Below are 18,329 nucleotides of genomic sequence, written 5' to 3' on the forward strand. Positions count from 1 at the left end.
CGACGGTACTCCCACTTAGAAATGTGCAGGTACGACCGAGTCTGTTCCTGGCTGGAGTGGGAGGGGGGTGGTACATCCCAAGTAGTGTAGGGGCAGATAGGGGGAGCAGCCTGGGTAAAGATAGGAGCTCATTGGGTGCTGGTCACCTGAGCTCACACATAGAGGGTGTATATAAGGTGGGCACCAACTAAGAACAGGGTCAGTTGCAGAGAGAAAGTCAGCGAGCAGAGGAGAAGAGAGACCCAGAGTGAGAGAGGAGAAGAGAGAGAGAGACCCAGAGGGGGAAACAGCAGAAAAGGACTCCAAGAACCCAACTTAAATCCCCGGGTGAAGAGTCGGCACAGGGTACCGGAACCCAAGCTGGTGGGGGCAAAAACACTCCCCAGCCAGAGACCGGAGACCATGGGCAGCGTTTGCCACGGTCACCCACCACATCCACCACGAAGGCATACCACGAGGAGGGTCAGGGAACCCAAGGCCAAGGGTCTCCCAACAGAAGGCCCGAGGGAGCTGGACCTGGGTGGATCAATAGTGGGGACGGCCAGAGAAAGGACAGAAGGAGAGCTCAGGGTCACGCTCCGGACTTATTTGGGAGTTGGCTGGATCCAGAACCTGGTGGACGCAGCACGGCTCGGGAGGTCACTCGAAGCTGGAGTGACCAGAACATCAGCAGTGAGTAAACATCCTAAACTGCATAACCCGACTCTGTCTCTGATTGCCGTCTACACTGCATCGCCACAACTCCCATCCTCTGCACCTGATCCCCCTGAGGCTATACCCCACCCGTTGGGGGTTATATCACCAAAGCTGCACCTACACCACCAGCCTCAGCGGACCCTGCTGCAGCGGCGGCCACAGTGACCGCAACACAACGGGTGGCGTAGTCGACATTAAGAACTTAGTAACATCTGTAGGACTGCCACATACAACTGAGTTTGACACCCTGGGCACGGACCGGGTCACAGCCACTCGGAGACTACAACCCCCATCTGATCCGGCTCCGGATATTCCCATAAAGAATATGGCCCAGGGGGCGCGTCAGTATCACTGACTGGGCTGCTTGCTGCAGTTTTGATAAAATCACTGTTGTATCTGTTGCAGGTCTACCAGTTCTCTGAATTCTGAGCTCTATATAACCCCGTCCATATTGCTTATTGACAACTTTCTGTTTACACTGTGCATAGGCAGAACACTGCCAATCTGTGTAGGGGCTGGGTGCTCATGAATAAGGAGGACTACATGGAAGCAGGTTTCTTTGAGTGATAATCTCCCATTGATAAAAAGTGATTTTATCAAAACTATTGCACACCGCTCAATAAGTGACACATCGCTGAAATCAGGGTCTCTGTATATTATGCTACTCTCAGATTAGGCGACAAACTTAGTGACAGACTCCTTTTAATTAATACTGTTATATAGTGCAAATATCCTCTAATATACGTATTAGAAATGGTAGATTTGTGGAGACTATTATAGGAGTCAAATACTTAATACAATACAGAATAATCAAGATCAAACCCCACACATGATTTTACAGAAGCCAAGGGATTTGTGTTTTTTTTTTTTACTTTTGAAAACAAGGAAAAATGTACATATTCAACAAACTTCATGTTAGAATAATGTTTTATAAAATAATGGTCCTCATAGCAACATATTAAAGTAAAATCCCATCATGGCCATAAATACAACATCCTATTAGTCCGATGACTCTAAACTCTGTACCTGTCTTGTGATCTTCTGTCTCTCCTTTCTCCATTCCGTTGTCCATTGGAGCTGGACCGTTCCCTTCTTGGTCGGTCATTGTATGATCTTTGAGAAGGTGGGTTCCTATCACTAGTTACATTTCTTTGAGAGTGAGACATTGTAGGTCACGGAATGCACAGGACCAGCTCTCAGAACCACAGTCACAATCCTTTCAGCGCTGAGTTGAGAATGACATGTCTTATGAGATACATCTGCTGCACAACAATTAGCAAAAACACAACATATTAATACCATGTGTATGACTTCGGTTCACATCCCGTGGTACTTGTAATATATTTCTCTTTTTCATTAGCGCCATCCACATAGTTGCAATTATACAATTTCATATTTATATGACTTCTAACTAAGGTGACCTACATATTTATGTGATACGAATTCCTTATTATAGAAATTCACCATAACATAAGTAATATAACATCACTATCAGTGGTTATTCAAATTGAGAACACCAAGTAACCGACCAACGAGGTGAATAACCACAAAATCAAATAAGATTTTTAATAAAAAAGTATAATCTTATAAATACATATAGATCAAAAATATATTAAAATTAGTGGGGAGCTGTGCACCAAAGAAAGTTCACTGAAAAAACGTATGGAGAATGGGTATAATAATAATAATTGTAGTGCTATTGCTGGCGCCCCTGTTTGGTGTCCCCTTCCCCCTCCATGCAGGGATGCCAACTTACTCATTATCCCACTAACCACTACATGTTAATTCCTGATCTGTGTGCCTGCTGCAGTTCCCAGTGGTGCGCGTTTGCTCCCCTGCTCTTAAAGGGGCAGCGCGTGCATATATTGTAAATGGCCTCAGCTTGTTGCTGAGAGGCATTTAGTATAATGTGCAGCACATGTAAGATGGCTCCCAACCAATTTCTGGGAGTCATCCTCTATAGAAGACTCTCTCTCCTTTAGGGGAGTCGCCAAGCAATGAGTTGAATCTTTAGTTAGTAATGTGTGCTACCAGTGAGTTGTGAGGTCCCCTGGTCCCGATGTGGCCTCAGTCCTGAACCAATATCCCTGGTCCTGGTGCAGCCAGAATTCTGAACCCAAATTCTTGGTTCCAGTGTGGCCAAAGTTCTGAACATTTTCCCCTGGTCCTGGTGTGGCCAGTCCTGTCCCTGATGCCCCCTGGTCCCGGTGCGGCCAGTGCCTGAACATTGTCCCCTGGTCCAGCCAGACCTGTCCCCGAAGTCCCATGGTCCCGGTGCAATCAGTTTCTGAACATTGTCCCCTGGTCCTGGTGCGACCAGTCCTGTCCCTGAAGTCCCCTTGTCCCGGTGCGGCCAGTATCTGAACGTTTTCCGATCTGAGTCTCCGTGTCAGTGATCCTGAACTGAACCTACTAAGTCTGAATGGAGCCTTAATCAGTGTCAGCTAATCTGACCCCTGGGGTCAGCTGCTAATGCCGGACGCCACCCTGGAGTGATACCTGGCAGCTACCCGCCGCACAAGCCTGACCTCACCACCAGAGGCTCCAGTGAACACCAAGGTAACTGCTTAGTCACGACCTGCCACAAATCCACTTGCTCCACCGTTGGGCGTAACAATAATAATAATAATAGTGTTGTATCTTCTAAAATGACATATATAGTACATAGCAAAAAAGAAGCTTCGAGCATATGAATACAGGTAATAAATACGTAATAGAATACATGGATAAATAATTAAATATAGTGAAACAAATCTTAGTTGCTATCCAGTAATAAACATACCATAAAGAGAACACCACAGGCATATAAAACACCAGGACTCTGACGTACGTTTCGCTCGGTAGCTTTCTCAAGACTACTTGGCAGATTGTTTCACCATATCGAATTATTTATCCACGTGGTCTATTACTTATTTATTACCTTTATTTATAGGCTGAAAGTTTCTTTTTTTGCTATGTGTTATATATATATATATATATATATATATATATATATATATATATATATATATATATAATTTTAGAGAATACTACATTATTATTATTGCTATAATACCCATTTCCCATACGTTTTGTCCGTGAACTTTCTTTGGTGCACAGCCCCCTATCAATTTTAATATTTATGCATTAATAAAATTATACCTTTCATTAAAAATCTTATTGATGTTGTGGTTATTCACCTCGTTGGTAGGTAATTTAGTATTCCTTATTATGTCACTTATTGCTTATTTCAATAGATTTTCAGATAAATATGCTTATATACATCTAAAATGAAAAGAAGCAATTTTTGAAATGGTCTTTTTTAAGTTGTTAATCATTTTATTTAAAATTTTTAATCCTTCTTTTTACAAATAAAGAAAAAAAATACAAATAAGTACCATCAGCGATTGTTTTGTACTAATATCTATCAGACAGAATTTATGATAGATTGATAATAGGCTTTATTAATAAAATATAATTCCACTTTGTGCATGTAGCTTCTGCAGAGTTTTGTGTCTCCATGATTACAGACTACATGTAAGCTCTTGACTATAATCTGGTTGTGCAGGTATTAGTTAAATCTTACCAGGTGCTGCACCCTACTGTAATATCGGTAGACTATCAGATATTGTGCCCTGTATCCGTGCCGGGTAGTGATATAATGGTACCAGGCAAGCTGAGAGCTAGTGTCAACTTTCAACACATACCGTATTTTTCGGACTATAAGACGCACCGGACCATAAGACGCACCTAGGTTTTAGAGGAGGAAAATAAAAAAATAAAAATTTTATGCAAAAAATGTGGTCATGATGCACTTTTAAGAGGGAGGGGGTCCTCTGCTGACACTAGTATAGGGTAATGTCCCCCAATTCTGACAATATCCCCCATCCTGGTATATATGCCACCCCCTTCCTTTTATATGTGGTCCCCATCCCCATCCTGGTATGCCTGGCATCCCTCCATCCTGGTATGCATGGCACCCCTCATACCTATCCTGATATGCATGGCACCCATCATCCCTGTCCTGGTATGCATTACACCAATCATTGTTATCATGGTATGCATGGCACCACTCATACCTATCCTGGTATGCATGGCAAGTCCTCATACCTATCTTGGTATGCATGGCACCCCTCATACCTATCCTGGTATGCATGGCACCCCTCATACCTATCCTGATATGCATGGAACCCCTCATACCTGTCGTATGCATGGCACCCCTCATCCCTGTCCTGGTATGCATGGCACCCCTCATCCCTGTCCTGGTATGCATGGCACCCCTCATCCCTGTCCTGGTATGCTTGTCACCCCTCATCCCTGTCCTGGTATGCATGGCACCCCTAATCCCTGTCTTGGTATGCATGGCACCCCTAATACCTGTCCTGGTATGCATGGCACCCCTAATCCCTGTCCTGGTATGCATGGCACCCCTAATCCCTGTCCTGGTATGCATGGCACTCCTAATCCCTGTCCTAGTATGCATGGTCCCCCTAATCCCCATCAGGCTGCACATTAAAAAAATAAACACTCATACTCACTTTTCTTCTCTCCTCCAGCGCTGCGTCCTGTCTGCCTGCACTGATCTCTCCATGTGAGCAGCGCATGACGTCATTGCCATGCGCGGCTCACAAGGAGAGATCAGCTGCCAGAAGTCATTGCTCCCCACGCCGAAACTGTGTGTGCGGGGAGCAGTGACTTCACTCTCCTTCATAGCCGGCACACAGCGGAGCCGCGCTGCGGTTGCTGCTGCTGCCAGCTATCTCGTGTGCCCGCTCATTAAAGGGCATGAATATTCACCCCCTCCCCATGCCCATGGGTGTGGAGAGAGGTTGAATATTCATGCCTTTAACAGCGGGCACAGGAGATAGCCGGCAGCAGCTGCAGCGCGGCTACACTGTATACCGCTATTAAGGAGTATGAATATTCAGTGCTCGCCACGCCCCATGGGTGTGGGGAGCAGTGAATATTCATTTTCTTTAGCAGCGGGGACAGTGTAGGCTGCAGTGGGCGGCTGCTGCCTCCTGTGCCCCGCTCCTCCACACCACACATAAATATACAACCCCCCCCAACATTCGGACCATAAGACACACCCTCCATTTTCCTCCAAAATTTTGGAGGAAAAAAGTGCGTCTTATGGTCCGAAAAATATGGTAGTTGGATTTGCATACTATGATCGCCCCCTGCTGATTTTATAATTACTTATATTTAGAAAAGTATTTATCATTTTGTGTGTAATATATTAAAATAACAAAGAAGTGGATGCATTCTCTTTAAATTCCCATGGAGGGGATTTATTTTCCATCAGGGGATTTAATATCTCAGTGGCCTTAGTGATTATTTTGATCCAAGGACGATCAAAAATTCTAACATCAAAAAGCGCACAAAGTGCTGAGATCTGTGCCTTAATAGTACTAAGATTCAAGTTCATATTTAGACTCTCCTACACAAAAAAAAATAAAGAGGAACCAAATATTTAGGATCCTTAAGAAAAACGTCCACGGGCTGACCCAAACATTTAAAAAAGGTATTCCAAATCCTCTACTGAATCCTAGAAGTAATCTTCCTGCTTGCTAGGAGGGTAGAAATAACCCGGTCAGATCAACCCCTGCTTTTTCATTTTAACAGTCTCTCTTCACGTTTCATGCCGCAAGGGGGCATTTCCACTACTGGGTGAAAGACAGGGCCCTGAGACAAAAGGTCTTTCCTGACAGGGATAACCCATGGATCTGAAATACAGAGTTTCTTGAGCCATCTGAACCAAACTTACCTTGGCCAAAAAGGGGGCTTTTAGAATTACCCTGGCTAAATCCTATCCTATCTTTTAAATAGCCTTTAGACACAGACAAAAGTGTAAACCTTGAACCCCTTCCAAAACTGGGAAAGGTCATCTACTATCCTGGACTTATCGTTATTTAAAAAGGAGAAGAAACTGGGACTTCTTTTGCTCTCTTGTGGCTAACATGTCTATGTCTGGTCTTCCACAAAACTTGTGTGAAGACCTGGCAAGTTATCTACCCCCTTCAAGTTAACTGCAGAGAGGGACAAAAAAATAAATAAAATTGACCTTTGTGAGGTAGAAAATCTGAAATGAAATGGACATCAGGGAGGGGGATCTTGTCTTTCCATGCCTGTTTATGTATGCTACTGCTTTAGCATTATCTGATAGGACTTTCACATTCCTCCCATCCAAGTTCGGAGACATTGGGACATGTGTGGCACCCCTGAGGGTTCAGTCGCCACAGAGGTACTGCACCTCACCCAGAGGTGTGGTATCTCCTTCTCTCAGGTAAGGAGGGAGTGTTGCCCGGAACCCCAACACCTGCATACACCACTACACTGCTCCAGGCCGGCTGGAAGGGCAACATGCAATGTGTTTTCCTGCTGAGCCCTGTCCCTGGCTGGAGTGGGGGGAACGCAAAAGGTAGGGGGAACCAGTAGTGGGTGTGGGTGGAGGAAGCAGTTTAGGGGAGCACTTTGACAGTAGGTATATAAAGGGAAGCCATCTTAGGGTGGCAGGTTAGTCAGTGGGTGACGTCAGTCAGGGAGCAGAGTCTCTTTAGGAGCTCTGCTCCATAAGTAGGGCCCAGTCCTAGAGACCCAGGAGAGGAGCAGAGGAGTAGGCTCCGATCTAAAGAAGGGATCCCAGGGGGTACGGCGAGTGCGGGACAGCACCCGTACGCCCCGAATCTGTCAGAAGACAGAGGGATCGTAGGCCGCAAGAAGGGGACCGGCCCCTGGACCAGTCGTGTAACTCCAAGTCTCGGCTGGAAAAACCGGAGGCTTCTGGCTTTCATAGACCAGTTGCCGCAGCCTTATTCTAATCTCCGTGAGGGTCAAGCAGGTCTGGGAACTCCAGCAAGACAGGAGGGACCTCAGAGCACCCGAGCGGGATTGAGAGTGGGGAAGCGCAGGGCAGGAGGGAGAAGACCCAGCGTGAAGACGGTCTAGCTAGGAACACAAGAAAGCGGGGTTCCGTCAGGTGCTCCTACTCTGCCTGGGGAAGAGATGAACCCCTGCCTGGTGAGCGCAGCGCATCGTGGGAGGCTGACACCTGTACAGTGCACCAGTGGAACTTTCATAAGAACTGTGAGTAAAGACTCGGATGACTGCACCGTACTGCCTCTGTCCATTATTTCAGCTGCGCCATCTTGCCCTCCCTGCACTACAACGCCCAGTGCAACCCTCGCTTGCTTCACTGCCCTGAGGCCTGCTGCTCCACCTGTGGGGAGCCGTTCCATCATAAGCTGCCCTATCATCTGCCTCAGAGGACTGCTCCGCAGCGGCGGCTCCCTTTGAACGCATTCCACAGGTGGCATCACGAACACTTTACAAATCCCCTATAAATAATTCCCCTTTTTGTTGACCGCCCTGGGCCACGGACCGGGCCAGCCACCGTGATATCCCCCGCCGGATCCAGAGGCCCGGCTGCCGAGTACCCCACGGCTCTGGGGGCGCGTCAAACTTGGCGTCACGAACAGGATCCCGTGCTCGTTGCCACCGGGTACTGTGCGCCTTAAAAGACTAATACTCACTGTGGTGAAGTTTTCCCGCCAATTGCCGCTGTTTACCGCCATTATCCGCCATTTTCCTGTCGCTGCGCGGGAAGAAGAAGGGAGTAACCGCGGGAATCGGAGAGGCGTAACCGCTGGAAGCGCGCGAAGCCCAGCACACGCCCCGCCCCTGACGTCGAACCTGGAAGCGTCAGGTCCTGGAAGGAGTCCAGAGGACGCTCTGACGTCAGACGCGACGCGAGCGACGCAAGGTCCTGGAGGAAGACCGTCGCCCGCGGAGCTGCGGCCTACCTGATAAAAAGTGAAGAAGGTAGGCTACGGTTCACTAGGGGGGCGCAACCATGGCCGACGACCAGCAAAATGCCAGAGCACCGGTTAACGCTCCTGATGCTTAACTTGCGCCTGGTGCTGCTCAGGCCGGAGCGGCTGCCCCACCAGCGGGGGTCGTGGCTCCAGTGATACCCATGGCCCTGCCGTATGTCCACAGGGTGGTGGAGGAGACCAAACCCTCGCCACCAAGAGCTGATGACCCGGCTGGGTCAGCCAGCAAAAATCAGAAGTACCCCAGGCGGGGACCCCACTACTAGCCTAGTAGGTGGGACTAAAAATGTATATAGACACCCGTAAGGGTACAGTAATTTAAAGTTGAAATAATGTTTTTCTAATAGTGTGTTTGCATAATTACCCGTCAGGGTATATAGACTCCAGGCTGGGGACTATGAACAGCCAAAAACTTATTTTGTATATAGTTTTGCACTTCTAAAAGTGCTTCCTATTGGTTTTATAAGTGCAATCAAGTGACCTCAGAAGAAAAACCCGTTTGGCGTGGCGGAAGACGTGGTCCAGCACCAGGATCACCTATGCCCTGCAGCCACGCCCAGGGCCTACGTTGAGGGTTTGCGGATGGGTCCCTCCTGCTGCTACCTTTGCACCAGTTTCAGAAGTAAAAAGGACATCCTGTTACAGAATGTTATTAAAAATGTTTTTATAGTGTAACAATAACCTGTAACGTTCAAGAAAAAGTGCCTCCCAAAAAGGGAAGAAATGTTATGTTTTATGATCTTATATGTGATGCATCTAAAAATTTGCATGTCTGCAATATACCCTGTTTTACTCTGTTCCAGCCCACGGACGTGCTGTGTTTTACCAGGGGGGAGTGTGGCGCCCCTGAGGGTTCAGTCGCCACAGAGGTACTGCACCTCACCCAGAGGTGTGGTATCTTCTTCTCTCAGGTAAGGAGGGAGTGCTGCCCGGAACCCCAACACCTGCATACAACACTACACTGCTCCAGGCCGGCTGGAAGGGCAACATGCAATGTGTTTTCCTGCTGAGCCCTGTCCCTGGCTGGAGTGGGGGGAACCCAAAGGTAGGGGGAACCAGTAGTGGGTGTGGGTGGAGGAAGAAGTTTAGGGGAGAACTTTGACAGTAGATATATAAAGGGAAGCCATCTTAGGGTGGCAGGTTAGTCAGTGGATGAAGTCAGTCAGGGAGCAAAGTCTCTTTAGGAGCTCTGCTCCATAAGTAGGGCCCAGTCCTAGAGGCCCAGGAGGGGAGCAGAGGAGTAGGCTCTGATCTAAAGAATGGATCCCAGGGGGTACGGCGATTGCGGGACAGCACCCGTATGCCCCGTATGAGAGCGGGGAAGCGCAGGGCAGGAGGGAGAAGACCCAGCGTGAAGACGGTCTAGCTAGGAACACAAGAAAGCGGGGTTCCATCAGGTGCTCCTAATCTGCCTGGGGAAGAGCTGAACCCCTGCCTGGTGAGCGCAGCTCGTCGTGGGAGGCTGGCACCCGTACAGTGCACCAGTGGAACTTTCATAAGAACTGTGAGTAAAGACTCGGATGACTGCACCATACTGCCTCCGTCCATTATTTCAGCTGCGCCATCTTGCCCTCCCTGCACTACAACGCCCAGCGCAACCCTCGCTTGCTTCACTGCCCTGAGGCCTGCTGCTCCACCTGTGGGGAGCCGTTCCATCATAAGCTGCCCTAACATCTGGCTCAGAGGACTGCTCCGCAGCGGCGGCTCCATTTGGCCACATTCCACAGGTGGCATCACAAACACTTTATAAATCCCCTATAAATAATTCCCCTTTTTGTTGACCGCCCTGGGCCACGGACCGGGCCAGCCACCGTGATATCCCCCACCGGTGTGGCACCCCTGAGGGTTCGGTCGCCACAGAGGTACTGCACCTCACCCAGAGGTGTGGGGTCTCCCTTTCTCTTCTCTCAGGTAAGGAGGGAGTGCTGCACGGAACCCCAACACCTACATCCAACACTACACTACCCCACGCCAGCAGGAGGGGCAAGACGCAATGTAGTTTTCTGATGAGCCATGACCCTGGCTGGGGTGGGGGGAAACCAAAGGTAGGGGGAACCAGTAGTGGGTGTGGGTGGAGGAAGTAGTTTATGGGAGCACTCATACAGTAGATATATAAAAAGGTAGACATCTTAACAGTAAGGGAGTTGGAGTAGGGACCGTTCAGAGGCACAGTCTGGGAGCAGAGTCTTGGTAGGATCTCTGCCCCACTACAAGGGCCCAGGACTGAGGCCCAGGAGGGGAGCAGGGAGTAAGCTCCGTTCTGTTGAAAGGATCCTAGGGGAGTACGGCGAGTGCAGGCGGCACCCATACACCCTGAACCTGCCAAGTGTCAGGAGGATCTAGGCCGCAAGAAGGGGACCGGCCCCTGGCCCAGTCTTGCAGCTTCAAGCCTCGGCTGGAAAAACCGGAGGCTTCTGGCTTCTATAGCCACCAGCCAAACCCTCACTTCAATCCAAAAGTAAGGTCAAGCAGGTCTGTGCAACTCCGACGGACAGGGGGGACCTCGCAGCACCCGAACAGGATTCACAGTGGGAAGCGCAGGGCAGGAGGGAGAAAAGACCCAGCGTGAAGTCGGTCTAGAAAGGTACATAGGAAAGTGGGGTTCTGCCAGGTACACCCGAGCTACCTGAGGAAGGACTGAACCCCTGCCCAGTGAACGCAGTGCGACACGGGAGGCTTGCACCAGTGCTGTGCACCTGTGGACTGTCTAAGAACTGTGAGTAAATCTTTGATGACTGTGTAGCGCCCCGAGGGTTCGGCCGCTACAGGGGTATTGCACTTCAGACCAGAGCTGTGATATTCCACTCCCAGGTAAGGATGGAGTATGGACCAGGGCTCAGTTAGCTGCATACAGCACACACACCCCATTTCCGAGGGACAGCTCAACGGTGCTCCCACTAGACAGAAGTGCAGGCACGACCGACTATGTCCTTGCCTGGAGTGGGGAAGGGGGGTGGAACACCCAGTGCTGTAGGGGCAGATAGGGTTGGTTCCTGAGCGTAGATAGGAGCTCATTGGTTGCTGGTCACCTGGGCTCATGGTCAGAGGGAGGTATAAAAGGTGGGCACCATCTTAGAACAGTGTTCAGTCTGTAAGGAGAGGAGAGCTGACAGGGAGCAGCAGCTCAGGCTGAGTGCTGCTCCAGAGGCAGGCCTAGAGAAGAGGCCGGAGCCTGAGAGGAGAAGGAGAAGTGGGCCTGGAGAAGAGGCCAATGGAAGGAGGAGAAGACAGAACAGGAAAGAAGGAGAAGAGAGAGAGAAACAGAAACAGAAGGGCTCAGGAACAAGAAGGTGGAAGGGACCCTAAGAACCCACGAGAATCCAGGGTGAAGGGTCAGGCAGATTAAGGATACCGGATCCCAAGTTGGTGGAGGAGAAACTACCCTCAGCCAAATACCGGTCGTCGTGATCATTTATTGGTGCGACACCTCATCAAACCTGCTAGGAAGGCACCATATAGGACAGCGGAGGACGGGGCCCATGTTTACTCGCACAAGTCCGCGGCAGCTGGACAAAAGTGGGTCACTGGTGAGGCAGGCCAGAGAAAGGATTAAAGGGGGTCCTGTGCCATGCTCCTGAACTGCCTGGGAGTTGACCGAGCCCCTCACCTGGTGGACGCAGCACGGCTCGGGCAGTCATTCCCTGCAGAAGTGACTTGGATATTAACTGTGAGTAAAGACCCTGGACTGCAGTACGTTGTCTGTGTGCTTTTTCGCTCCTCCGGCACTACGGGTACTGGGACTCTCACCACCATCACTCCCACCATCCACTACACTGCCCTGGGGCCGCACTCTTCCCGTGGGGAGTCACATCATCCCAGCTGCATACATCATCAGCCCCAGCGGTCTGCCCTGCAGCGGCGGTTCCTAACAACAGTCGGACATTATCTAAAACATCTAAAAGACTGCCACCGGTCTGACCACCCTGAGCCACGGGACCGGGTCGCCACTACTACCCCCATCGTCTCCCGGTTCCGAGTGCCCCACGGCCCAGGGGGCGAGTCAGCTTTGGCGTAGTCGGTAGGATCGTTACCCACCTGCCACAAGCGGGTATTGCGCGCCTGAAAAAAGACTGTTTTATTTTACGAAAGATGGCACCCGCCCCAGAAGAACGAGCGCCATAATGTGCACGCCAAAAGACAACAGGAAGCCACCTCCCATCGTGGGCCAGGTCCCAGAATGGCGCCAAAGAAAGAGCCCGCCCCCAACAGCCCTGAGCACGGCTGTGGAGATGTCCATCAAGGTGGGGGCGCTGCCCCTGAAAATGATTGTCACCAAGTTGTCCCGGGACCACCCCCAATGGGGGTGGGAAGAGAAGAAAACTGTGGGGCAGGGTGCGGTCTGGATCAGTCTGGCCAGGCCACACCCAAAGACAGAGACAGGAACCAGCTCCAGCGCCCTGGCGCGTGGCCTGCTGCAGGCCGAATCCCCATGCAGCTTCACGGAGCTGCTAGCACACCTCCCCAAGGAAGACCCCGAGTATGTGCGGGCTGCGCTGGAGGAGCTGGACCGGAGGATGGTCCAGGCGCAGCGGGACGTGATTGCCGGGTGGAAAGAAGAAATGGCCCGGCGGGCCGTGATCCTGCAGCAGGAGGCGCTGTCGACATCCAGCGGCACACCAGCCACCGAGGGCAGTGAAAGCAGAGCGGAGGCCGAGGACGACGCCGCGGAGGAGGCCGCGACAGCAGAGGCAGGTAACGGAGACACCCCTACCCCGAACCCTGGGGCCGCCGACCTGCCCCTGCACCCTGTTGCGGAGCCCAATGTACCTGAACCCGCCATCGACACCGTGCCTCCACCGCTACCAACCGGTTCCCAGGCCATCGACACCACCAGCGAGCCCCGCCCCACACCGTGCCCTCTGACCCCGGGCGTGATCAGCAGACCACAATCGCAGGCCCGGTCGCAAGGCCTAGCGACCCCGTACGCCGCCCGGAGTACTGCCGCCAACAGCTGGAGGTGTTCGAGAGGGAGCAGTGGGAGCGGTGCATGAAACAGGAGAAGCTGCAGGCCGAAAGTTGGGGGCAGAAGATGAAGGCCCGACGAGATCCCCGAGCTGCCCGCGGTCCCCAAGTCACCGGGACTGTCGTGAAATTTCACATGGAACATGGCTGCGGTTTCATCCGAGACCCTGAGACCATCAGCGATGTGTTCGTGACGAGGAGAGATGTGGAGAGCCACCTGCTGGAGGTTCATCGAGGGCGAGATCTGTTTCCAGTGGATGTGGTGTCTTACACCCGACACCAAGGCATGAAGGGATGGTACGCCCTCCACGTCCACAGAGTAGTAGAGGAGGAGGAGCAGCACTACTCGGACGTTGAGTACCAAGAGGACCCGGATGGGCCTGAAGATGACGAGGAGGAGCAAGGCGCATATGGAGAACGACGATAGAGAGTAAGAAGAAGCGCCAATGTAAATAGTTACCCGTCAGGGTACAAAGGAACTGTTTGGGACTGTTTCACAAAATGAGTGTGGTCCCCGTTGGGTCTGATATAGGACTGTGTGATTGTTGGCCTATCCCCTAAGTAACCTGGCTGAGGACTGAGAGCAGCCATCCCTCTTCCCTTTAACAGGCTGAGGACTGTGAGCAGCCATTCCCTTCCCAAAACTGGCCGAGGACTGAGAGCGGTCAATCCCTTGTATATAGTTGCGCTTCTTAAAGCGCCCCCTACTGGTTTTATAAAAAAAAACTACCATGTCTACCTCGGAACAGCAAGTCCCTCGTGTTTACAAGTTTGCCAAAGTTCCTGCACTTACAAGAAGAGTGCATACCTGGTCGCAAGTTGCACCGCCGCCAGGATCCAAGAATGTGTTGTAAAAATGTTTTCCTGCAAATGTTTTATATGAAAAGTTTTTATATGCTGCTAGATAGTAATGTAAATGTTTTCTAATAGTGTTTATATGTCAAAAGAGTTCCAGAAGTATTAGTATGTGTTTTATAATAGTGTGACAAGAAAAGAAAAGTGTGTCCCATAAAGGGAGTTGAACAATGTCGTCCGTTTCTAAATGTAAAAAGTTTTAAAAAGTTTTGCATGTCCTGTAATCGACTGTTTTTGCTCTTTTCCAGCCCGAGGACCTGCTGTGCTTTACCAGGGGGGAATGTAGCGCCCCGAGGGTTCGGCCGCTACAGGGGTATTGCACTTCAGACCAGAGCTGTGATATTCCACTCCCAGGTAAGGATGGAGTATGGACCAGGGCTCAGTTAGCTGCATACAGCACACACACCCCATTTCCGAGGGACAGCTCAACGGTGCTCCCACTAGACAGAAGTGCAGGCACGACCGACTATGTCCCTGACTTGAGTGGGGAAGGAGGGGGGGACACCCAGTGCTGTAGGGGCAGATAGGGTTGGTTCCTGAGCGTAGATAGGAGCTCATTGGTTGCTGGTCACCTGGGCTCATGGTCAGAGGGAGGTATAAAAGGTGGTCACCATCTTAGAACAGTGTTCAGTCTGTGAGGAGAGGAGAGCTGACAGGGAGCAGCAGCTCAGGCTGAGTGCTGCTCCAGAGGCAGGCCTAGAGAAGAGGCCGGAGCCTGAGAGGAGAAGGAGAAGTGGGCCTGGAGAAGAGGCCAATGGAAGGAGGAGAAGACAGAACAGGAAAGAAGGAGAAGAGAGAGAGAAACAGAAGGGCTCCGGAACAAGAAGGTGGAAGGGACCCTAAGAACCCACGAGAATCCAGGGTGAAGGGTCAGGCAGATTAAGGGTACCGGATCCCAAGTTGGTGGAGGAGAAACTACCCTCAGCCAAAGACCGGTCGTCGTGATCATTTATTGGTGCGACACCTCATCAAACCTGCTAGGAAGGCACCATATAGGACAGCGGAGGATGGGGCCCACGTTTACCCGCACAAGTCCGCGGCAGCTGGACAAAAGTGGGTCACTGGTGAGGCAGGCCAGAGAAAGGATTAAAGGGGGTCCTGTGCCATGCTCCTGAACTGCCTGGGAGTTGACCGAGCCCCTCACCTGGTGGACGCAGCACGGCTCGGGCAGTCATTCCCTGCAGAAGTGACTTGGATATTAACCGTGAGTAAAGACCCTGGACTGCAGTACGTTGTCTGTGTGCTTTTTCGCTCCTCCGGCACTACCGGTACTGGGACTCTCACCACCATCACTCCCACCATCCACTACACTGCCCTGGGGCCGCACTCTTCCCGTGGGGAGTCACATCATCCCAGCTGCATACATCATCAGCCCCAGCGGTCTGCCCTGCAGCGGCGGTTCCTAACAACCGCAATCCACGGGTGGCGTAGTCGGATATAATCAATAGCACATAACGGACTACCACTGGCCTGACCACCCTGAGCCATGGAACCGGGTTGCCACTACTACTCCCATCGTTCCCTATTGCCCGGATCCGAGTGCCCCACGGCCCAGGGGGCGAGTCAACTGCACTGCACTGCCTCCGCTCCTTTATTTCGCCGGTGCCATTTCCCTCCCTGTACTACAATGTCCAGCGCATCTCCATTTATTCTACACTGCCCTGAGGCCTGCTCCACCTGTGGGGAGCCGTTCCATCTCAAGCTGCCCTATCATCTGCCTCAGAGGACTGTCGCAGCGCTGGTGATCCTCACTAGACACCACAGGTGGCGTCACGAATAAAAACCCCAAAACCCCATACAATAGAAGTTTCCCTTTTCACTGACCGCCCTGGGTCACGGACCGGGCCAGCCACCGTGATATCCCCCGGCAACCAGAGGCCCGGCTGCCGAGTACCCCACGGCCCTGGGGGCGCGTCACATGGATATCAGAACTGTTCTCAACTCCCTGTGATTCTGGAATTCCATCCCAGTGAATGATCTCACACCCCCAGAATCAGGAAAGACTGTGAGTGGGCTTCCCAACCTATAAGGCTTGTGTCTGTGGTGATAATAGGATCACTTGGACCAGCCCACCATCTTAGAGAATGTCTGACCTCAAGGGAGAGAAAGAGAGAGGCTTCTAAAGAAAGAATTAACCAATCACAGACAAAAAAGATATTGGGCTGAAAGGTCCGGCTTCTGAATGGGGCCCATTTTACTGAAGGGTTGCAAGACAAGAGGTCATTAGACCTAAAACGGACATTGCTATCCTTAGAAACACATTGAGAATGGTCATAATTTTCTGAGTCAAATCTTACTTGTTGGAATCAGAAGGAAATATGTCTGAATTACTGAGTCCAAAGGACACCAAGAAAACTGCACTGTGAAGATTTGCTGAGACAGGATTTCTCCCTGCTTATTATCCACCACTGTGCTTCCAGAATTTCTATCACAATAGAAATCGGAAGCTTTTTTCTCTCCTCTAAGTTTCCCATCAAAAGCAAATCAATGTATTATGCTCTAACTTTCGCTATAAGTTTTATAAAAACTCTTGGGGCTTGAGATATCCCAAATGGAAAAGCTTAATATAGAAGTAGAACCATGAATTCTGTTTGAATCGTCACTCTTTCTGAAACAACAGGTGTACACTATAGGCACATGATAGTAAGTGTTCTTGATATCTATATTTGCCATGACACAGTCTTTGAAAATAATAATAAACAGAAGTATGGATTGACTCCATCCGAAACTTTTTGGAAAGACGTGTTGGCTTAACCCTTTCGGATCTACAATTGTACGAAAGGAATCATTAAGCTTTTTGACTAGGAATTGCGTTGAGTAGAAGCCATCACCCCTTTCTGCATAGGGAACCAAAACCAACACCCTTTTTTCTTTGAAACTAGAAACTTCTCTCAAAGCAAGGCTTTATGTTTTAAGGCATTCAAGTTTATGTTTGTTACTATAAGTTTTCTTGATGAAAAGGAAGACCAGGCACCCCCCCCCCCCCCCCCCCCCACCCAACTGAATTCTAGCGTCATTGCAAATTTTCCTTTGTGGAATCAAACTGAGGGTTAAACAATAATTTTTATTCCTTTTGAAATCTCTATCGCCTTCCTTCCTGTTCCTAGGGAGAAAGGACTTTTTATATTTCACGAAAGAAGGCACAGGGAAACAGTTATTTTTGTATAAAATGTTCTCAAGGACAACATCGAGGTCAGGCCCAAAGAAAAGCTCACCCCGACACTGTATAGCACATAACTTGACCTTAGACTCTACATCTTCCTTCTATCCCTTAAGCCAGGGAGATGTATCGACAGCTAAAAAGGGCCGAGACATTAGATAATGTTGGAATAGACCCCAAAGTTTCTTCCATGGAAGTGTTACTTTGAAGATGATTGGATAAATTTAAGCCAGACCATCAGCGATCTAACTACAGAAAAAGCAGTAATAGGCGTTTTGAAAGACAGGCATACATCTACTCCCTTATCCATACCATTCTTTAGCAAACCCATATCCTCAAAGGAACGAGGATATCTTGGAAATTTTAGCCACAATAGCTTCAATTTCACCAGCCCTTTCCCAACATACCACCTCCAATTCATCAAATGGATATATAAGCATTAGCATAATGAGGAATAAACTGTAGAACTTAAATATCCAGCTTCTTTCACTCCTTCCAAATGAGAGCCTTATATTTATAGTGACGACTGTAGATTACTTAGATTGAAGGCCGTCAAACGTCTGGTACTTGACCTATAGCTGCTTTTTTCTCTTCTACTTGCATAGTGGCTCTTACAGCTTTTAGTAAGGAATCAATTTTTCAGCCTGGAATAAAGGTCTCCCTGAACCTCCTTCCTGTTGTGATGCTAGTCACTACTCACGGACAAGCCGAGAGGCTGGGTAATCAAAAGGTCCGAGGTCAGATGCCAGGAGAATACGTCAAAGACAGAGGGATGATGCAAAAGAATAGTCTGTTCACGGTCCAGGAGTCAAATGCCAGGAGGGTACGTCATAGACAGATAATGA

General features: G+C 50.0%; 1 protein-coding gene across 4 annotated transcripts in view; it reads right to left on the reverse strand.

The window, feature by feature from the left end:
• The window catches only part of LOC141265501 (MARVEL domain-containing protein 3-like), an 81,339-nt gene that overhangs the window by 51,270 nt on the left and 11,740 nt on the right, over positions 1–18,329 (reverse strand). For 3 of the 4 annotated variants that reach the window (XM_073678665.1, XM_073678662.1, XM_073678664.1), the window contains one exon: positions 1,723–1,958. In XM_073678665.1, the coding sequence (XP_073534766.1) occupies positions 1,723–1,862 (140 nt within the window). In that variant the 5' untranslated portion in view covers positions 1,863–1,958. The remainder of the gene's footprint in view (positions 1–1,722; positions 1,959–18,329) is intronic. The other variant, XM_073678663.1, reaches the window with a different exon arrangement.

Source organism: Phyllobates terribilis, unplaced genomic scaffold (genome assembly GCF_046119375.1).
Source record: "Phyllobates terribilis strain yellow unplaced genomic scaffold, ASM4611937v1 Scaffold_4__5_contigs__length_816908805, whole genome shotgun sequence".
In the NCBI taxonomy this organism is placed as follows: Eukaryota; Metazoa; Chordata; class Amphibia; order Anura; family Dendrobatidae; genus Phyllobates; species Phyllobates terribilis.